This window comes from Lepisma saccharinum, chromosome 16, assembly GCF_977018435.1.
Source record: "Lepisma saccharinum chromosome 16, izLepSacc3.1, whole genome shotgun sequence".
Taxonomy (NCBI): Eukaryota; Metazoa; Arthropoda; class Insecta; order Zygentoma; family Lepismatidae; genus Lepisma; species Lepisma saccharinum.
Genome location: NC_139244.1, coordinates 19,660,415 through 19,678,579, shown reverse-complemented (window position 1 = coordinate 19,678,579; position 18,165 = coordinate 19,660,415). Strand labels below are relative to the sequence as shown.

The window sequence follows — 18,165 nt, the reverse complement described above, 5'->3', positions numbered from 1 at the left end:
TGATAAGAAAAAATGCAGTAGATTTGTTTCTTTTGATTACAGGATATTTTAAGATTTTGGCTCGAAATGGGAGTAGATGGATTCTGTATTCATTCGGCATCCCAGCTATTTAAAGAAGAAGAAAGTGTTCCAACTACCCTACAGAGAAACAACCCAGATAACCCTGAATCAATAAATAAGTTCAAGGCATTAGATGTTCTTGCAGAATTTAAAAGCATCCTCAGCAACTATTCTACAGAAGACGACACAAGGTACCTTTGTTATTATGTGTTAGTGATATTTAATTATAAATATTCATGTGAAGTCATACTCACAGAACTTTGTAACCTTTTGTTGGAACATGGTATTCTTCAACACAAGGGTGATATTTTGAATTATTGAGAAAGGGAATATTTCTTCCTACTCCTGATATTATATTTTTTGCATTGCAACATCCATGGTCAACATACTAAATTTAATTTTACGACATATTACTACAGCTAAAAACATGAGAATCAGTGATGGTATGATGAAAATTGATGGAGGGACACTCACAAAGTACACTCATGCCAAGGCCAGGATTTGAACCTGAAACCCCTGGCACTGTTGCATACTGTCATAATCACTATTTCACAGAGGTTGGCTGGAAACGAGAGAGAGAGAGCTCTAAACAATAAGTTGAACTTACCATACTAACAACAATCTTCGATCGATACTTTTAACAAAGAACATTCGCTTTCCTCTATTTTCTTGAACCATCCTGCTCATAACCCACTCTTCTCCTTCATTGCAATTAACATAATAGTACAAATACACAACATGAAATAAATGAACCAACCAATCAAAGTAGGGAACATTTTTTTTCTCTTTCCACATAATGAGTTTGGTCAAGGGTGTGCTAAAAGAGAGGAGGAGGGATTCAATCCCACCTCCAAAAATTAGTAGAACTAAAAATAAAACATGCAAGATTTGCTTTGTTTGTTCACTTGTTTCATTTTGCAACATTTAAACTGCAAATCTCTCCATTTACAGCCTACAAATAGTAAATTAATATCTCTGCATTACACAATTTAACATGAACAAGCTTGCATGTGCTCAAAAGCTTTTCAGTAAAAATTAAGATGAGCATCTCTGGTGGCAATTTCTTGGACTAGAGCAACTGACATTCAAAACTTAGATTAGCAGTTGTGGCATGCACACATACAAGCATATTAAAATGGTCAAGGTAATTATAAAATATATATAACAAATATATTTCTGTATCTCTTAGGGCACTAATGATTGAAGGGGATTTTCCTGTGGATCAGCTAGTCACCTACTACGGCAATGAGACTCAACTACCAATCAACTTTGAATTAATTCCGGAAATTGGAGACCAAATCACAGCTAAAAAGCTACATGATGTGATCAAAGACTGGACAGACAGCATCCCAGATGGTGCCTGGCCCAATTGGGTAGTAAGTTTATTACCTATGAAGAAAGCACTGGAAAACAATACTTAAATATACCTAGTATCCACACTGAATATGGATGTATCAGTGTTAATGTTTTACTGATATGGGTACACACATAAATGCCCATTATTTATTTTACTCATAAATTGGATTAGGATTCACATAGTACGAGAATAGTTACCTTCTAGATTGATCCATGGTATAGAAATAAAAACATCAAAACTGGTGATTTACAAATACTCTTCCAATATTGGTTGAAATCAATATCAAATGGTTTAACGTAAAAAATACAAAGTTACTTTCAAATCTGATATTTCTATAGACAGCCTGTAATTTAGTGTAAAAAATTCTGCTGTTTTATTATTGACAGCACGTCAGTGGCTTACTCGTTGCTTTGGGGGTGTAGGAAGAAGTTAGGGTAAACCGAGGAAGGTTTGAAAAATGTGTTCAGTTACAGTCATACATATCGCTTGTACTATCCATTTAATTTAGAATGTTAGCTGCAGACCCATGCACAAGGTAAGGCAAGGGGCCCTTGCCCCCTTAGAACTATGAAATATTTTAATGTGAACCTATAAAAGTGTACGATGATAGCATTGATGATATTGTAGATTTTGCAAGAATTTTGATTTTGTCCCCCCTCCCTGTCGCTGTGTGGATTGAGGATAATAAGTGCTGCTTAAATTCTGAAATTGTGCTAGGATTTATTATTATTATTATTGCTGTAGTTTTCAGTTTAATTATGCATCTACTTTTCGAGTTTCAAACTTGCGGTACTTTTTATTCACTACAGTTATGTAATATTGTTAATTTTCCCACAAAATTGAGTACAATGGCTCAACAAACGAAATGGGTTCAGCATAGAACTTGAAATGGTTTGAGAAAATTGTTTGTTCACCCCCAACCTTCTATCGATTTCCAGCCACAATGTTTTTTCTCACGAACAAAATTGGTTAGAATTTGAGCACGATCATTATTTTATAATTGGTAATGTTTCACAATTTTCTCATTTGCATTATCAGACCCAATGAAGTTAGACGAAACACTTGTTGGCATTGGAATCAGTTCCAAAATGTTATTATTTTGCAGAAATGCAGAATCAACACAAAAAGAGTCTTCTGAAATTTGTAAGACAGCATGCCTACAGGTTGGCTGGCCAGTAGCCATCTTCCCTCTTACAGTGCTGGAACTCTACTAAAAATGACTCACTTACTTTCGTTCTTTTACATTCCAAATATATAAATATCAAAACTCATTTCTTTTACCTACAGAAGGAGCAGAAATGTTATGTAAACAGCCAACTACACTGTATTGTACTGAAAAAACTTCCTTAAAATTAAAACTTACTCAAGTATTCAGAATCTAACTTGAAAATCGTACAACTCACATGCACAGTAAGAAAAAACTAATTCGATTTTGCCTGAGAAATGATGAAAAAGTGTGTGATTACACAAGTTTTGACAAGTCCATAGGGTTGTGTTGGATCCAGATTTTCAGAATGCACACACAAAAAGGAAAAGAAAAAAAAAAACCGCCCCAATCCTGATTTCAGGAAATCATTTCACAATTTCCAGAATCCTGAACAATGAGCAAGCCCCAAACATCTGATGAATTTTATTATGAAAGATTTTATCAATGACATATTGAAAAATAAAAACCACAACCATTTAAATATACACCTTACATTACTTGAAACCAAGTTTTCTCTACATAAATTTGTAATTCTTCCCTCTATCATTACTTTTTTAAGGTTGGAAACCATGAAAATCGCCGGGTGGCTTCTCGTTACGGACACGAATTGGTAGACGGCCTTAATATGATTGTCCTTCTTCTACCGGGCACTCCTGTTACGTACTATGGAGAAGAAATTGGCATGGAAGATGCTGACAGTTTCTTGGCAGACGAGGCTGACCCGGAGGACAATTCTGGACTGGATGCCTATAGTTACCTACATCAGGATTCAGTAAGAACACCAATGCAATGGAGCGATGGCATAAATGCAGGTATGTACTGTTTGAATCTGAATAAAAATTTTAAAAAGGAATACCCACAGGAATATGCAGCATCAATAGGAAGAATGCATTACGTAAATCAGTACGGAAGATTTATTTTGGAAAGAAATGCAAAAGTTTTCGAATTGTTGTTGCCAAGTCCACTTCATGCACAGAAAGTCTATCGGGACTGGACCTACAGTTTAAAGTAGGATCCGAACCACTGTGGCATGTGCCTCCACCGGGTATAGTACCTGGGACCCTTTAATTACAAGGTGATGACGTTACCACTATGATACTGGAGAGACCCACACAGAAGTTTTCCAGAGATTGGGTATTTTGAAAATTTTCATTTCTTTTTCACCCACATTATGTAAAAAAGTGGACTTTGTGATACATAACAGGTATTGTTAATATCCTGACGTAATTTTTGAATACTTTCAAGGAAAACTCTGGCAAATTTACGCATATAGTCACAGTGGAATACTTGCACTATTAATCAATATTTTTGAATAACTTTTAATTGTTACAATTGGCAACAATTGTGAAAACAAGGAATGTGCTGCTTGTAATACTAAATAGTGAAAAATAAAAAGTTTTATGTTGGAAAAAGAGCTAATATCGCATGTATATTTCAACTTCTGCTCCATTTTTTAGGTTTCTCAGAAGCTAACGAGACCTGGCTCCCTGTAAATCCAAACTACAAAACTTTGAATGTCAAAATGCAACAGAATATTGAAAGAAGTCACCTAAAAGTCTACAAACGTCTTGTCCATGCTAGAAATACAGACACATTCATGTACGGTGCTCTGGACGTGAGAGTTATAAACAATACCGTGCTTGCATATACAAGGTAATTGTAATTTTAAATCCATAGATATAATTTTTATTTAACCTTTCCTAACAAAATGCATGAAAAATTCATAAATTCATCATTTTGCTATACAGTGAAACCCCGATTTTACATTTTCTCGCATTATAATACAATCTTCATGGTCCCAACACAGCAAAATGTTATAAAATTTACCTAGATTTTACATTTTCCCGCATTTTAAGTTCTTGCGGCTTGGTCCCCTGAAAAACATAAAATCGAGTTTCCACTGTAACTTCGAACCGTTTTTGTGGGTAATATGTATATCTGGTGCTTGAATTATTTTATATATATCAGCTTCATTCTATTTAGTAGCCTGAGATTAGCAACAAATGATTAGAATTTATGAGAAAAGAAAAATCTCACATTGAATGAGATATAACTAGAGATGTGATGAATCCATTTTCCATTGTCTGAAAAAAAAAGCATTTTCAAAGCAGTATCAGAATTGTTAAAATTCTAATATTTAAACCAATTTCGATATTCCATTCCTTATTTTTATTTATTTATTGAGAACAAATCAATATTTGATCTAGTTTTGGAAAGTTACACAGGTTTGAATTGCAAGGCAGGTGATCTGAAACAGGAATTTTTCCCGTCATTCCAGTTTCTGTGCAGCTCCGAGGCCCACCCAGCCTCATATAAATGGGTACCTGGGGGATAAAAGTGACAGGAAGTGATGCTGATCATATCATCACAACTATGGCCTGAGATCAAAAATATGTGGAGCTCTCTACTTCCACATCACCCCCATATGCCTTCATGGCATGTGTTGACACACAAAGGGGTACCTTTACCTTTGGAAAGTTTAATTCAGTACAGTATCATGCTGAAAGGAGAAAACCTAACAAATGTGGTTTTGAAGTTATTCTCTTGTAATGATTTGAAATCTTATAGATCTATTTCTTCTCATAAATATGAGAAAATGTTTCTGTATCATTTTAAAATATTTTGTGATGCTTATGATGTAGAAATTCTTAGAATCGGTTCAAAAAAATTATTGGAGAGTACATCAAGATCTGTAAATTTCCTGTTTAGACATGTCACTAGAAAGAAACAATTCAATATTTTACAAAAATTATACATACATGATTCACAAATCATCACCTTTAAAGCCACCTGAAAGCTAAAATGTAAAACTGACTTTCTGTTACAGGGTAAAGAAAGGCTTGCCAGGGTATTTGGTGGCTGTTAATTTTGGAGATGAAGACGTGCAAGTTGACTTCAGCGACTTTCCGCATATGGCACAATATGGCAAAGTCTATACGTTAAGTAGTGACTTCAAACAAAACCTGTTGCATAGGTAAATAATTATTCACCTCTTACGTAAATCTGTGATACTTGAAAAAAATATAATTTTATTCATTGCCACAAAAGAATGTTTTGAGTCATTGGCATACAGGCAAATAAAATTATATTTTTCACAAGTAACTTGGCTTTAATATTTAAATAGTTATCACTGAAAACAGGTAAAGTTTGTAGTACATTCTACAAAACATTCAATTTCTTATAGTACAAGGCTTGTCAGGAAAGTAAAGATACAAACAAAAAATAAGATATACAAGAAATGTATTACACGCAACTAAAGCTACATTGGATACACTGGTACAGAGGCTATTTCTCCACATAATTGCTACCATTTTCCAAACATTTGTTCAAATGCGGAACAAGTTTTTGTATCCCAGAATCGTAAAAATCTGCCGCCTGCATCTGGAACCAAGTTGTGACTTCTTCCCTGAATTCATTGTCCCTGTCAAATTGTTTCCCACCAAGATGTTTCTTTAGGTACAGGAACAGATGGTAATCGCAGGGTGCGAAGTCGGGGCTGTATGCTGGATGTTCAATAACGTCCCATTGAAAACGTGCAAGCAGATCCTTGGTGACATTTGCTGAATGGGGCTGGGAGTTGTCATGAATAAAGCGGATTCCACGTGGCAACATGCCCTTCCGTTTGTTTTGAATTGCATGTTGAAGATGTTTCAAAATCTGGCAGTAGGTTTCAGCATTAATCATTCTTCCAGGAGGCATGAATTCCACCAGTAGGATGCCGTGGCGATCCCAGAAAATGGTTGCCATCAGCTTGCGGGTTGAAAGTGAGGTTTTGAATCTTTTGGCTTTTAGAGAATGGGTATGGCGCCACTGCAGTGACTGCTGCTTGGATTCAGGCGTATAGTGGAACACCCATGTTTCATCACATGTCACTATGGAGTCCAGGAATGCATCTCCCTCTTCTACGATGGATGCTTTCCTTGTACCTGCAAAAACATTAGTCACAGTTCGGTACTGCTGCTGCCATTTCCAATGCGTGTTCTTCGCACAACACTCAGCCCAGCACTGACGACTCGCTCCCAATCCTCCTCGTATGGATCAAGATTACTGTTAGTGTTGCCAACTTTGGTACACATTTTTCCTCTAACGTGCAAATGTGTTTGAATCTTTATTTTCCTGATAAGCCTCGTAAATTAAGAATAATTTAGGAATGATCAGATTCCATTTTGAACCAGTGCTGATATTCCTACCTATTCCCGATACTGATGACAGTAATCTGAAATTGTACTACAAGAGTCAAATGAAAATCTTCAATGTCCAATAAAAATTGTAGGACGGACTGTATACAGTTCAAATTTACATGAGGTATCAACAACTATAGGGTGGCCCCTCTAGGACCATGATAAAATTCAAGTAGAATTCCAAGTTTTCAAGGTGAACTTTCCAAAAATTCAAGGGTACAAGCAGATGTTTTCTCTATTACGGGATATACTAATCTATGAAAAATTGTTAATGAGAACTCAAAATTTAACTATCAACTTGAAGATATCTTATCTTGCAATAATCTTCAGATAGATTGTTCTGCAAAGAACACTGACAAAGCAAACGGACTGATAGAATTCTGTTTTATTCTCCATGCAGTTTCCTTTTCCTTCCTCGATAAAAATAAAAGCTAAACAGTGAAAAACTTGCCTCAGGGCATTTATAAATATTTATGAATTCAATGGGATTTGGGATTCATAAAATTTGCAATTTTTCACGTCTAGGAAGAAAAGAGTAGCCACTCTGATCTATTATGTACAAAAAAACCTCAAGGCTGCAACGCTAATCAAGTGAACTTCAAAATGTCATTTTAAAGATGGCACCTTCTCTACACATTTGCACCAGTGATGGGAGTGGTTTCTTTCCCACTGTCAGCCTAAAACTTACAGAAATTTCTTGGCAAATGAAAATTCAATATCTCTGTGCAGCAAGTGTACTAATGGAGGAGAAAGTTCAACAATGGCTTCAGATCCCAGGCAGATGTGTGAAAAAGCCTTCACAGTGTCTCATGTGTGACTGCACGTGGACCACAAAGACTTGTTTTTCTTAAGGTATAAGGCACTAACTCAAACTTGAAAATATATGTAGATCAGCGATAGGTCTGTGCTAAAATGCAGAAACCCTACATACAGAAATCTACTAGCTAAGAAACAAAAAAACAAATGAAGGATTTCATTTGACTCATCCTTGCAACAATTCAAAGCAACCCCAAGTATTTATACATTTTAATGTAGGTTTCAATTGGAACTATAGAGCATCTCAACCTTAAAAGTCAGTATGGGTTAAATGGAGCGCGGCGTTGCCAGTCGCTGTTAATCGCTAATGATTGTGACAAATTTACTTCCTTAATATCGTATAGGAAATCATCAAAATCTATGTATTTGATGCATTTTGGAAAAAAACAAACTATAGTTACCTCAAGATTTTGCATGTAAATGTTTATATTTCGACGTAACTATTTACCATTTTACATTTGCATTATATGTGTAATACACGACGCAACTATTGTTACTTCTTTCGTTGAATGTTGTATCCTTTACATAAACAAAATTAAATAAATGCAAAAACAAACATTAAGATACATTTTTCACGAAAAATAAAGCACACTGTACTTACTACGAACCGGGGCACCTGCCTGCAACTGAATTGTAACCTTGGTGGCACGCAATGAATTTGATACGTGAGACAGCTCGCATAAACAAACTACAATTGCAGAATAAATAACGGTGCTGTGGAGTAACAATGCATTCTAAAAATAACTTCAAACAATGGTCAACACTTTTCTCGCTTGGTCTGCATGTGTATCGCGACAAACCGAAAAGTTTCTCGCTAACCAACTTTTTCGTGTTACGGTCTGATGATTTATACAAAATATCCAATGTATATATATAAAACTCTCCTAGTAAGCAAATTAATTCACTCAGGCGAAGAATATCATATCTACAAACATCATAGATCCCGTAGAAAAAAAACTGGCGAAGTTGTTCAAGCGATTTAATATTTATGGCTTTTGAAGTATTTACTAGAAAAAAATTAAGCATTTTGCAAAATTGCATAATTATGAAAAATTCAGATCACATTAATTTATGACAGGTTATATAATGCCGTCAGAAAATAGAGCATAAAATACTCTACAGGATAATGATTTCACTGTTTGAAATTTTTTACTATTACATTTTGTAAATTTTGTAACATCTCGCAATGCAGCGGTGGTTGAGGACAGAGGTATTGGCAAAACTCATGTATTAGAGGGAGAGGGAAGTACTCTATTTACTCTATACTGACTTTTAAGGTTGAGACACTATACACCATATCATTCCAACAGTTTATATTTTAAAATATTCATAATTTCACTTGAGATAATAATACGTATAATCACAAAATCCATTTCTCCCCATGACGTTGTTGCGAAAACATTGCAGCTCAACCAGGGTTCAAAGCTGGGACTTAGATATATCTGTGTAAGATTTTATCTTCATTCCAGATATACAGAAGGTTGAACCTTCTGTATGTGTCAGATTTTGACGTCTCACCTACTTTAGGAAAAACCACGGGACCACCAGCGGTTGCCCTCGATGTGAGCACTATGGGTCTGGCAATAGCCCTGCACCGTAACTTCCATTGTAGGAGGCTCCGTTGAAGTACAGGAACAGGAATCTTGAGCCACTCCTCCTGGGCAGGCTTTCCAGAGGCCACGGACAGTGGTGACACAACGACATGCAAGTGCTCTTTTCAATAGGCCAAACCTGCAAAAATTCATGGGACTGGCATCAGGTGACTTCACTGGTATGTCCTGGAAGGGAATAGCCTGGATGCCGGTGTCTGCCGCAATTTGTTGCAGAAATCTGTGTAGAACGAGATGTATGTGATGAGGCCTTATCTATATGCACACGGACCTGATATATTGCATTTCCATACAAACGGGTCAGATCGTCTGTATAAATTGGTGTGAGGATATGTTGCTGATAAAATGCGGAGTTGAATTTGCAGTTTTTAGGCACCTGCCGAATCGTTAACTTGCCTTCATAGCAGTACCCCTGACAACCAGAAATCCCTTCGCGAAACTTGCTTTGCACTGACGGATGAAGTCAAATTTTGCCACAATCGGATAAATCCATGCTTCATCGAGTGTGGCAACAAACTTCCACTTTTCCCGGATAGATGGCGTTCATAGAGGCGCCTGCAGTGAGTCTTTCTCTCCCTCCGATGGGCCGCAGTGAGGAAGTGTCCACGACTTTTAAACACCATCCGGAGCTTTAATTTGTCACGTAGGTTGCGGTTCACAGTTGACTGTGCCAAGTGCACTCGTCTTGCCATCACACGTTGCGTAGGAGGGTTTTCCTGTAGGGCCATTTGGCGCAACTTCCGAGCTACAGGTGGAGTCAACGCAGTACACTGTCGCTTTCTACTCCCCTTTGTGGGCGAACGAAGTGCTGGAACATCGTGGTGTTTATGTCGATTAATTATGTTCTTGATGGTCGTTAACCCCAATGCACATCCATTTTCCCTGCACTGTTTTTGAATCTGTGTCACGGAAAACTTGGCGTGGAAAAGTGCTACGACGTAGCCTCCCCAAAACCGGTTCACCTTGGGAGCCATGATGAACACACCACACACACACACACACACGAAATTGGCGCGATACTAGAGGCCTTTGGCTTTCACCTGCTGTTTGAATCATTCAGATCGGTTGATTCTGTGAGCAGGGGTGAAGGTTTAAAATCTGACACATATAGATGGATCAACCTTCTGTATTACACTGGTATTCATACGTTTCATAGCAACCACATTTGCAGTATATCATGAATGGATATAATAAGTCTTGAGGCTTTCCTGGCTATGAATGATGAACAGATTCTCTTCATGATATCGACCTGGTGAGTTCTGGAAATGTTTCCACAAAGGTTATTCAGATCTTCTACCCAGAAGAGAAGTGACGTTAGTTCTCGGAAGCTTGGAAACCTTTCCAGAACTCACCCGGTCAGTATCCTGAGGGAATCAGTTAATTCAAGCCTAACTGATATCATATAAACAATGGTTCCACAGAGCACTGATTATCATGTTTGAGTGCCCTAAATTTAAAAATACTAAAATAACTTTTTTGTATTTCCAGGTCAAGCATTGAAACAGCAGATGTAACACTTGGAAGCAAGAATGGAATTGTTCTCGATTTTATACCAGATTTTCAAGACCCCATAGCATAACCTCAAGTATTACATATAGTATTAGAAAAATGCCAACTGTATAGTATACTGCAAGTATTAAATACAATTTTTGTATAAAAAAAAGTTTACTCATTCACCAGTATATATAGTACAGCTTTCAGATTTATATTCTCACGCATCCACCTATATACGAGAACTGAGCCAGTGTCATTTTCAACATGTCAATGCCAGTACTTATTCAAATTGCAAACTGCTGCCAAAAATAGTTAGTTAAAATAGTTCCCAATAGCGGTGCTAAACTGATTGCGCATATAAATTCCCCACTGGGTACTTATTTTATACCTGTAGGCACTGCTTTTGTTTACAAAAATACTGTATTTATGCGTGTATAATGTGCACCCTGGTTTTTGATTGGGGAAAAGCGACAAACAATTATATCTCGTACATAATGCACAGTACAATTCAGGTTCAAGATTGATTGATTTGGTGTTTTAAGTCATCTTTATGCACAGTAAGGCTAATCGGGACTGGACCTACAGTTTAAAGTGGGATCCGAACCACTAGGTGCCTTCACCAGGTATTGAACCCGGGACCCCTTGATTACAAGGCAACGACGCTACCACTGTGCCATCGAGGATGCTCAGGTTCAACAAATGGCTCTCTTAGTTGTAAGTTGTAAAGCTGCTGCTATGCCAATCAAGAGCGAATGACACCTGAGTCACCTGTTGCTATGTGGACCAATGGGAGCATATCATCTTGTGTATACAATGAGTCACCAACCCATGCCACCTCCTCACTGTGTTTATCATCCCAAAGCTTTTATTCTTTAACCACCTTATTTATTCTGTAAAAGCAGAGAGGGAGTTCAAAATTACGTTATGAATTTGCAGTGATCAGGAAGTTATTTTCTGTTATTTCTCGCCAAACAAATACTGCTGATATGCATTCCATGTGACAGGAATTCCACCCGAAGAGCAGCAGCTGTTAGCAGCACAAGATTTTTTTCCATTACGGCATTTACATACTCCATATGTATCATATTATTTGGGCAGTAATACATACTCCATATGTATCTTATTATTTGGCCAGTAATACATTTTAATTATTATTTTCTTTTTCTGAACTGCATTGCACATTAGCGTCAATGGAATAATGTTGCCATATTCAGAAACTGCATAATTTAAGCTTTACGATGATATACAACATAAGGTTCCGTAAACATGAAAAATCAATGCAAGTGTCCCAAATCATGGAATGGCCCTGTATGGGTTCATGTTGGCTGTCCGAATTATTCCGTACATAATACGGTACTCTTAGGTTGATTTGCTATAATGATAAAAGTGATAAAGGTGTCAAGTTAATCGTCAAGAGCTACAAAAATACTGTGGTGTATTAATTTGTGATCATACATACACAGCAGAACGAAGATTTTACATTTTCCTGCATTACACATTCAATCTTTATGGTCACAACATAGCAAAGTGTTATAAAATTTTCCTCCATTTTAAGTTTTTCAGCTTCTTCAACGTAAAATCGAGGTTCCACTGAATATATAAGAATTACTTCTGTTAACACGAATGGGAAAAGGAGGGGTATTAAATATTAATCTCGATTATAATAAAAAGTTAGGTGTATCACCAGGCAAAAAGTGGTTGTAGCTACATAAATTACGATTGGATAGCAAATAATAATAAAAAAAAGTACTTTGTAATCTGAACAAAACCCAGAAGAGAGCAGCAATTTCTCCCCATTCATAGGACAAGAAATGTTATGACATATCTACATTTAGAAGTTTGTATCTTTCTTGGAAGCAAGATATAATCTAAATTAAATCTAAATATTCAGATGACTGATAAATAATTACCAGATATCCGAATTCTCGAAATTTGCTTTAAAATTATCAAGATTTGACCACTAATATTATGAACACTGTAGCAGTCTTAAGTACCTGATAGAATACTACAAATCTGGAGTTTAGTCATACTGTCAAACCAGTATGTACCTCCACTGGGAATTGTACCTGGGACATTTTCATTACATCATTGGCAAGGCTCCCCTTAATACCTTATAATCCACCCAAACATATTAATGAAAATAGTAATTAGACGGAAGAGAGTTCCCAACTTCTTCCGCGAAACTTAATTTTAGAGATTCTATTAATTTGCTTGGGTCTACATCTAATTATTATCAACCACGTCATTTATTCCACAAAAATGAATATTGATGAGAGTTGGGAAGACCAATTGTTTGCTTTCCAGAAAACACACACCCAAGTACTGTAATCATTGCAACATAACCTCAGTGGGAATAAACCAATGAAAGTCAGCCATATTGCTTGCACCACCAATATATATTTCCAAAAGCATACATAAAAGGTTCCTACAAAATCCATCAATACCCAATGCAAAGGAATGTCTTTATGGCAGTTAAAAGTACTATTTACTTTCTCTTGCGGAAAAGCAACATAGTGTAAAAATATTACTCAATAAAATTACGCATGCATTATAAAAATTAATAAAATATATATTTTTTAAAATAAATTTTTGAACAACTTCAAATGCTCAATCCATTTGATTCAATGGAACATTAAAAGAACAATTACTGGCTAGATTTATCTTTCCGTATTGTGTTCTATATATGTATTTATGTGCATTTATTACTATTCATTTTTCTGGACAAACGTGAAGACAATAGATGCTTTGGCTGGCACTGGCACGGTATTGGTGGGCACCAACGATCTGAGGAAAAAATAAAGTCAAAGGATTAGTATCAATACACTGATGAATTAAATGTACACAAGACTTGTTAGAAATATTTTGGGACTGTTTTATTTTCCAAGGCATATGTGGAACATGTAATCTACAAGGGTCGTTCAAGGTTGACCAAGACATTTATTTCTAGACAGGAAATATACATACATAGAAGCACCAAGCTATGTCAGTTTTTCAAAGTATTCCCCCTGAACATCCAGACACCGTTGCCATCGTTGCGGAAGTTCCTTGGTGCCTTTGGCGTAGAAAGAAGTAGGTTGGTGTCGTTACCACTGCAGGACAGCGTTCTTGAGTTCCTAATCTGTCTGGAAGTGCATCCTGCCCAAATGCTCTATAAGAGCCCCTTACAAGTGGAAATCACTGGGGCTAAATCTGGACTTTGAGGACTGTGTGGTAAAACCTCCCAGTGCAAGTTGGCCAATGTTGTTTGAGTCAAATGGGCCGCGTGTGGCCTGGCATTGTCATGGAGAAGAATGACATTTTCCGACAACATTCCAGGCCTTTTCGGAATCCCAAAATCTTGCCACCAGACAGCAGCACTTTGCTTTTTTTGGGTTGGAGGGGAACCCTTATGACACCATTCGTACACTCTTGCCCATGACTGTGTTTGTTCACCATACTGTGCTTGCAGTCTACGCCAAATTTCAGCAGGTTTCACCTTTTCCTTCACGACAAATTTCATTATACACCGCTGTTCCACAGCAACAGATACACTACTTGCTGCCATTTTTGTTTACACTAGTGCGCATGCGGCAAATGCGTCGCAAAGGATCATGGTTACTTGCAAGGAATCATGGTCTGTCCTACCAAAGTAATGCAGCGCTACATTGATTCATTAATATTTTACGCACGAAAGTCTTGGTCAACCTTGAACGACCCTTGTACATATACACAATTCAGAGGCATTCTGCTAGGTGGTCAAGTCATAGTTTGTTTTACTTTATGCACAGATAGGCTAATCAGGACTTGCAAGCCTACATTTTGCAAAGTTCACTTGGCTTGTTCTGGGATATTGAACGCTTACATCTTGGGAGACTGCAGTGTTAATGTAAAAACAAGAATTCATAGGAAGGTTAAAACATGCTGTCCCTACAAACATTGGACCAAAATTGAGGTACAAGTAAGGCAGATAAAGGACATGGCACTGAAGAACAGAGGAATGAGTTTACACCAAATTGCAATTAGACTTCAAAATGAGGTAGGAGTTATTCTTCGTCATACTAGTGTAATGGCCCAAGTAAAAGAACAGGGTGTTTCTAAAGAAGTTTCATGTAAAAATCAACAGAACTGGTGAGAATAGTGCACCCAGCTGTTTAATTTTCAGTAACCTAAATTTGTATACTGTGCTGTTGTTCCAGATGGACAAGTAACATTTTTTTTTGTTATTTACTATTTGAATAATGGTTTGCCAGCCTACATTGAGATTGGCTGCACGAGAATTAAGGTGGTTTGAGTATTTATGATGGTGAATGATTTTTTTACACTTAATTCTATGATACCTGAAGCTAATTTGGCAAAATTATAATAAATTAAACAAGCAAAATATACAACCTTAAGACTTACAATCCATATAAGTCTTACAGAAATTCTTTATAAGATCTAAAAATCTCAAATACATATAGTTTAAGAAACATGTAGCACAACTTTACATTGATTGATTGATTTTGTTTATTTTACTTCACTTTTCATCCACTTTTGGCTAATCACAAAGATGAGGATGAGTGATGAAATGGATGAAGGGACACTTGCATAGAACACCCACGTCAAGGCAGAGATTCAAATTGGGGACCCCTGGTGTTGTAGCATGCTGTGCTAACCATTCTGCCATGGAGGTCAGCACAACTTTACATTGTGCAACATTTTTAGAACAAATAATAAACCCTGATATAGAGGTTACCTGTAGTTCACCATGTAGTTGAAGATCAAGGGATCAATTCACAGACAAAGTTAATACTTAGTAATAAAAATTATTATACTGGTGTATACTAACTTTAACATGCATTAAATGCTTGAAAATATAAAATTGTTTAGAAATAATATACTAACTTGACTTTTACTTCCTTGCCACTAGCAGCAAGATTTGCATAATGATGGCTTAAAGCATAAACAGTCAATTCTTCTGATATGCCTCGGAATTTGGAGAAATCTACACTGACATCCTCGGTACTTGGGTTGAATGCCACTAAGTAGCCCGGAGAACCTCGTTTGAACCTGTAGGGAAAACAAAAAATGCACTTTAATAATGCTTCAATAATATGAAGGTAACAATTTCACTATACTATTATTTGGTCTAGGAATTAATTTGTGCACCTGGACAAGAGATGGCGTAATGAGCGTATCGTTCGTAGTATAGGGCAGTTGATTGACGCGTCAACAACAGCATTTTGTAGTCAACTGAACATGGCGCAGTTCGTGCCAGATAAAGTGTTTTTGCGGGGTGTTCTGCTTCATTACTTTAACATGCAGAAAAGTGCTACCGAAAGTCATCGTATTTTGGTGGAAGTGTATGGTGACCATGCGCTAGCTGAGCGAACGTATCAGAAGTGGTTTGCACGGTTTAGAAGTGGTGATTTCGGCCTGGAAGACCAAGAGCGACCTGGACAGCCAAAAAAATTTGAAGACGAAGAATTGAGAGCATTGCTCGATCAGGATTCGTGTCAAACGCAGGAAGAACTTGCAGAAGCATTAGGCGTTGATCAAACAACAGTTTCCAAACGCCTCAAAGCCATGGGAATGATTCAAAAGATGTCACATTAGGTTCCACATGAATTGAAAGACAGAGACGTTGAAAGACGAAAAACCATTTGCGAATTGCTGCTTCAAAGACAGAAAAGAGAGGGGTTTTTGCATCGCATTGTTACTGGCGATGAGAAGTAGATCCATTACGAGAACCCGAAACGAAAAAAGGCCTGGGTGAAGCCATCTGAACCAGGTCCATCACAACCGAAACGAGATATTCACTGTGCAAAGGTTATGCTGTGCATATGGTGGGATATGAAAGGTGTGGTGTACTATGAGCTGCTGCAACCGGGTGAAACTATTAATGGAGAACGTTATCGACGACAATTAATGCATTTGAAGCAAGCTCTGGCCAGGAAACGACCAGAATGGGAGAACAGACATGATAAACTTATTTTTCAACATGATAACGCTCGTCCACATGTCGCAAAACCGGTCAAAACCTATTTAGAAAATGTCGGATGGGAAGTTTTACCCCACCCGCCGTATTCACCAGATGTTGCTCCTTCGGACTACTACTTGTTCGATTGCATGAATAACGATTTGATTGGACAGCGGTTAACTTCTTCAGAAGATATCGAAAAATGGGGGTCTGACTGGATCGCTTCAAAGGATGAGGACTTCTTTCGCCACAGAATCCGTAACTTGCCTGACAGATAGGCGAAAGTGGTGGCTCGCGATGGACAATATTTTTCTTAAGGTATTTATGTATTTTGTGTTTGAACTACAGCTTCAATGTGTGCGTAACAACCGCACGAATTAATTCCTAGACCAAATACTTTAACGTTAAGATGAGACCATGCATAAAATAGAGACGAAATGGCAAATAAAACAAAGTAAAAACTATTATATTTCAAACTGAACATTGCAGCCTTCTTTCTTGTATCTCAAATCTTAAAATCAAAATACTAAGTTTTGGTCATTCTACAAGGGGAGGTTAAATGAATAATGTTAGTCGATTTAACTTTTTTTACTTTATACTGTGTTATCTAATCTTCTTCTAGCTGGTAGTTCAGGTCTTCTAATATGTATGTATTTTTTCCATGGCCCTGACATACCTCATGCAACCCACAAAAACATTCACCACCGAATGAAAGTAGTTCCTGCATATCACTACGTCATGTATAAGTTCGCTGGCTATGAATAGACCACTGACTTATCTAAGTCACAAAAGCAGTTACAACATTCTGGTGTAACATAAGATCACACACAATTCGCACAACAGAAATGATAAAACATCTATTTACTATCATCTACTATGGCCATCTATAGTTGCTAAAACCTGAAACAATTACAATTCATGCTCAATCACATTCTGCTAATCAAGACAATGGAGTTTGCAACTAAACAAGCAACAAATGAAAGTTCACATTCATGATGGATGCGGTAAACACAGTTGTAGTATTGCATATGTAAAGGTCAGTGTTTCCACATTGCAAATTTGGATGTTTTTTGATTAATTCCAAAGGCCCTGCCTTCATTAACTGACGATGGGGCATCTGAGATGGAGAAGGTAGTGTGTCACTGTAACTGCCACCTGGGAATAAACAAAGCAGTGATGCCCTGCCATCTCCATCCAACGTCACATCAGTTAACGAAGTCTGCGGAAACACTAAACTTTACGTATGCAATTACTCACATGACGAAAGCTACCAAATACAAAAAGCAGCACCTCTGCATTAAAATAATGTGTGCATACATTTGGCATGAACTGAAGATATTCATAAACTTTTCTCTAATTCCCTGAAGACATAAGCATCTGATATATGTGCAGCACGTTGCTAAGTTCTCTTAATGACTAGGCTGTCAGACACATTAAAAATCGACTGCAATCTAGTTACTAGGAAATTTACTGACTTTCCCCAACATATTAAGACTCAACTG

At 37.1% G+C, this 18,165-nt stretch overlaps 2 protein-coding genes across 3 annotated transcripts in view; one reads left to right on the top strand and one right to left on the bottom strand.

The window, feature by feature from the left end:
* The window catches only part of LOC146000318 (salivary alpha-glucosidase-like), a 28,165-nt gene extending 17,288 nt beyond the window's left edge, over positions 1 to 10,877 (top strand). The window contains exons 5-10 of one of the 2 annotated variants that reach the window (XM_083137829.1): positions 43 to 251; positions 1,250 to 1,433; positions 3,184 to 3,436; positions 4,082 to 4,277; positions 5,452 to 5,598; positions 10,720 to 10,877. In XM_083137829.1, coding sequence (XP_082993955.1) covers positions 43 to 251; positions 1,250 to 1,433; positions 3,184 to 3,436; positions 4,082 to 4,277; positions 5,452 to 5,598; positions 10,720 to 10,810 — 1,080 coding nt within the window. In that variant the 3' untranslated portion in view covers positions 10,811 to 10,877. Of the gene's footprint in view, positions 1 to 42; positions 252 to 1,249; positions 1,437 to 3,183; positions 3,437 to 4,081; positions 4,278 to 5,451; positions 5,599 to 10,719 lie in introns of both variants that reach the window. The other variant, XM_083137828.1, reaches the window with a different exon arrangement.
* A 2,223-nt stretch (positions 10,878 to 13,100) lies between these two features.
* The window catches only part of LOC146000317 (maltase A3-like), a 29,749-nt gene continuing 24,684 nt past the window's right edge, over positions 13,101 to 18,165 (bottom strand). The window contains exons 9-10 of the mRNA XM_083137827.1: positions 15,589 to 15,753; positions 13,101 to 13,509 (exon numbers count right to left, since the gene is read on the bottom strand). Of these exons, the coding sequence (XP_082993953.1) occupies positions 13,431 to 13,509; positions 15,589 to 15,753 (244 nt within the window). The 3' untranslated portion in view covers positions 13,101 to 13,430. The remainder of the gene's footprint in view (positions 13,510 to 15,588; positions 15,754 to 18,165) is intronic.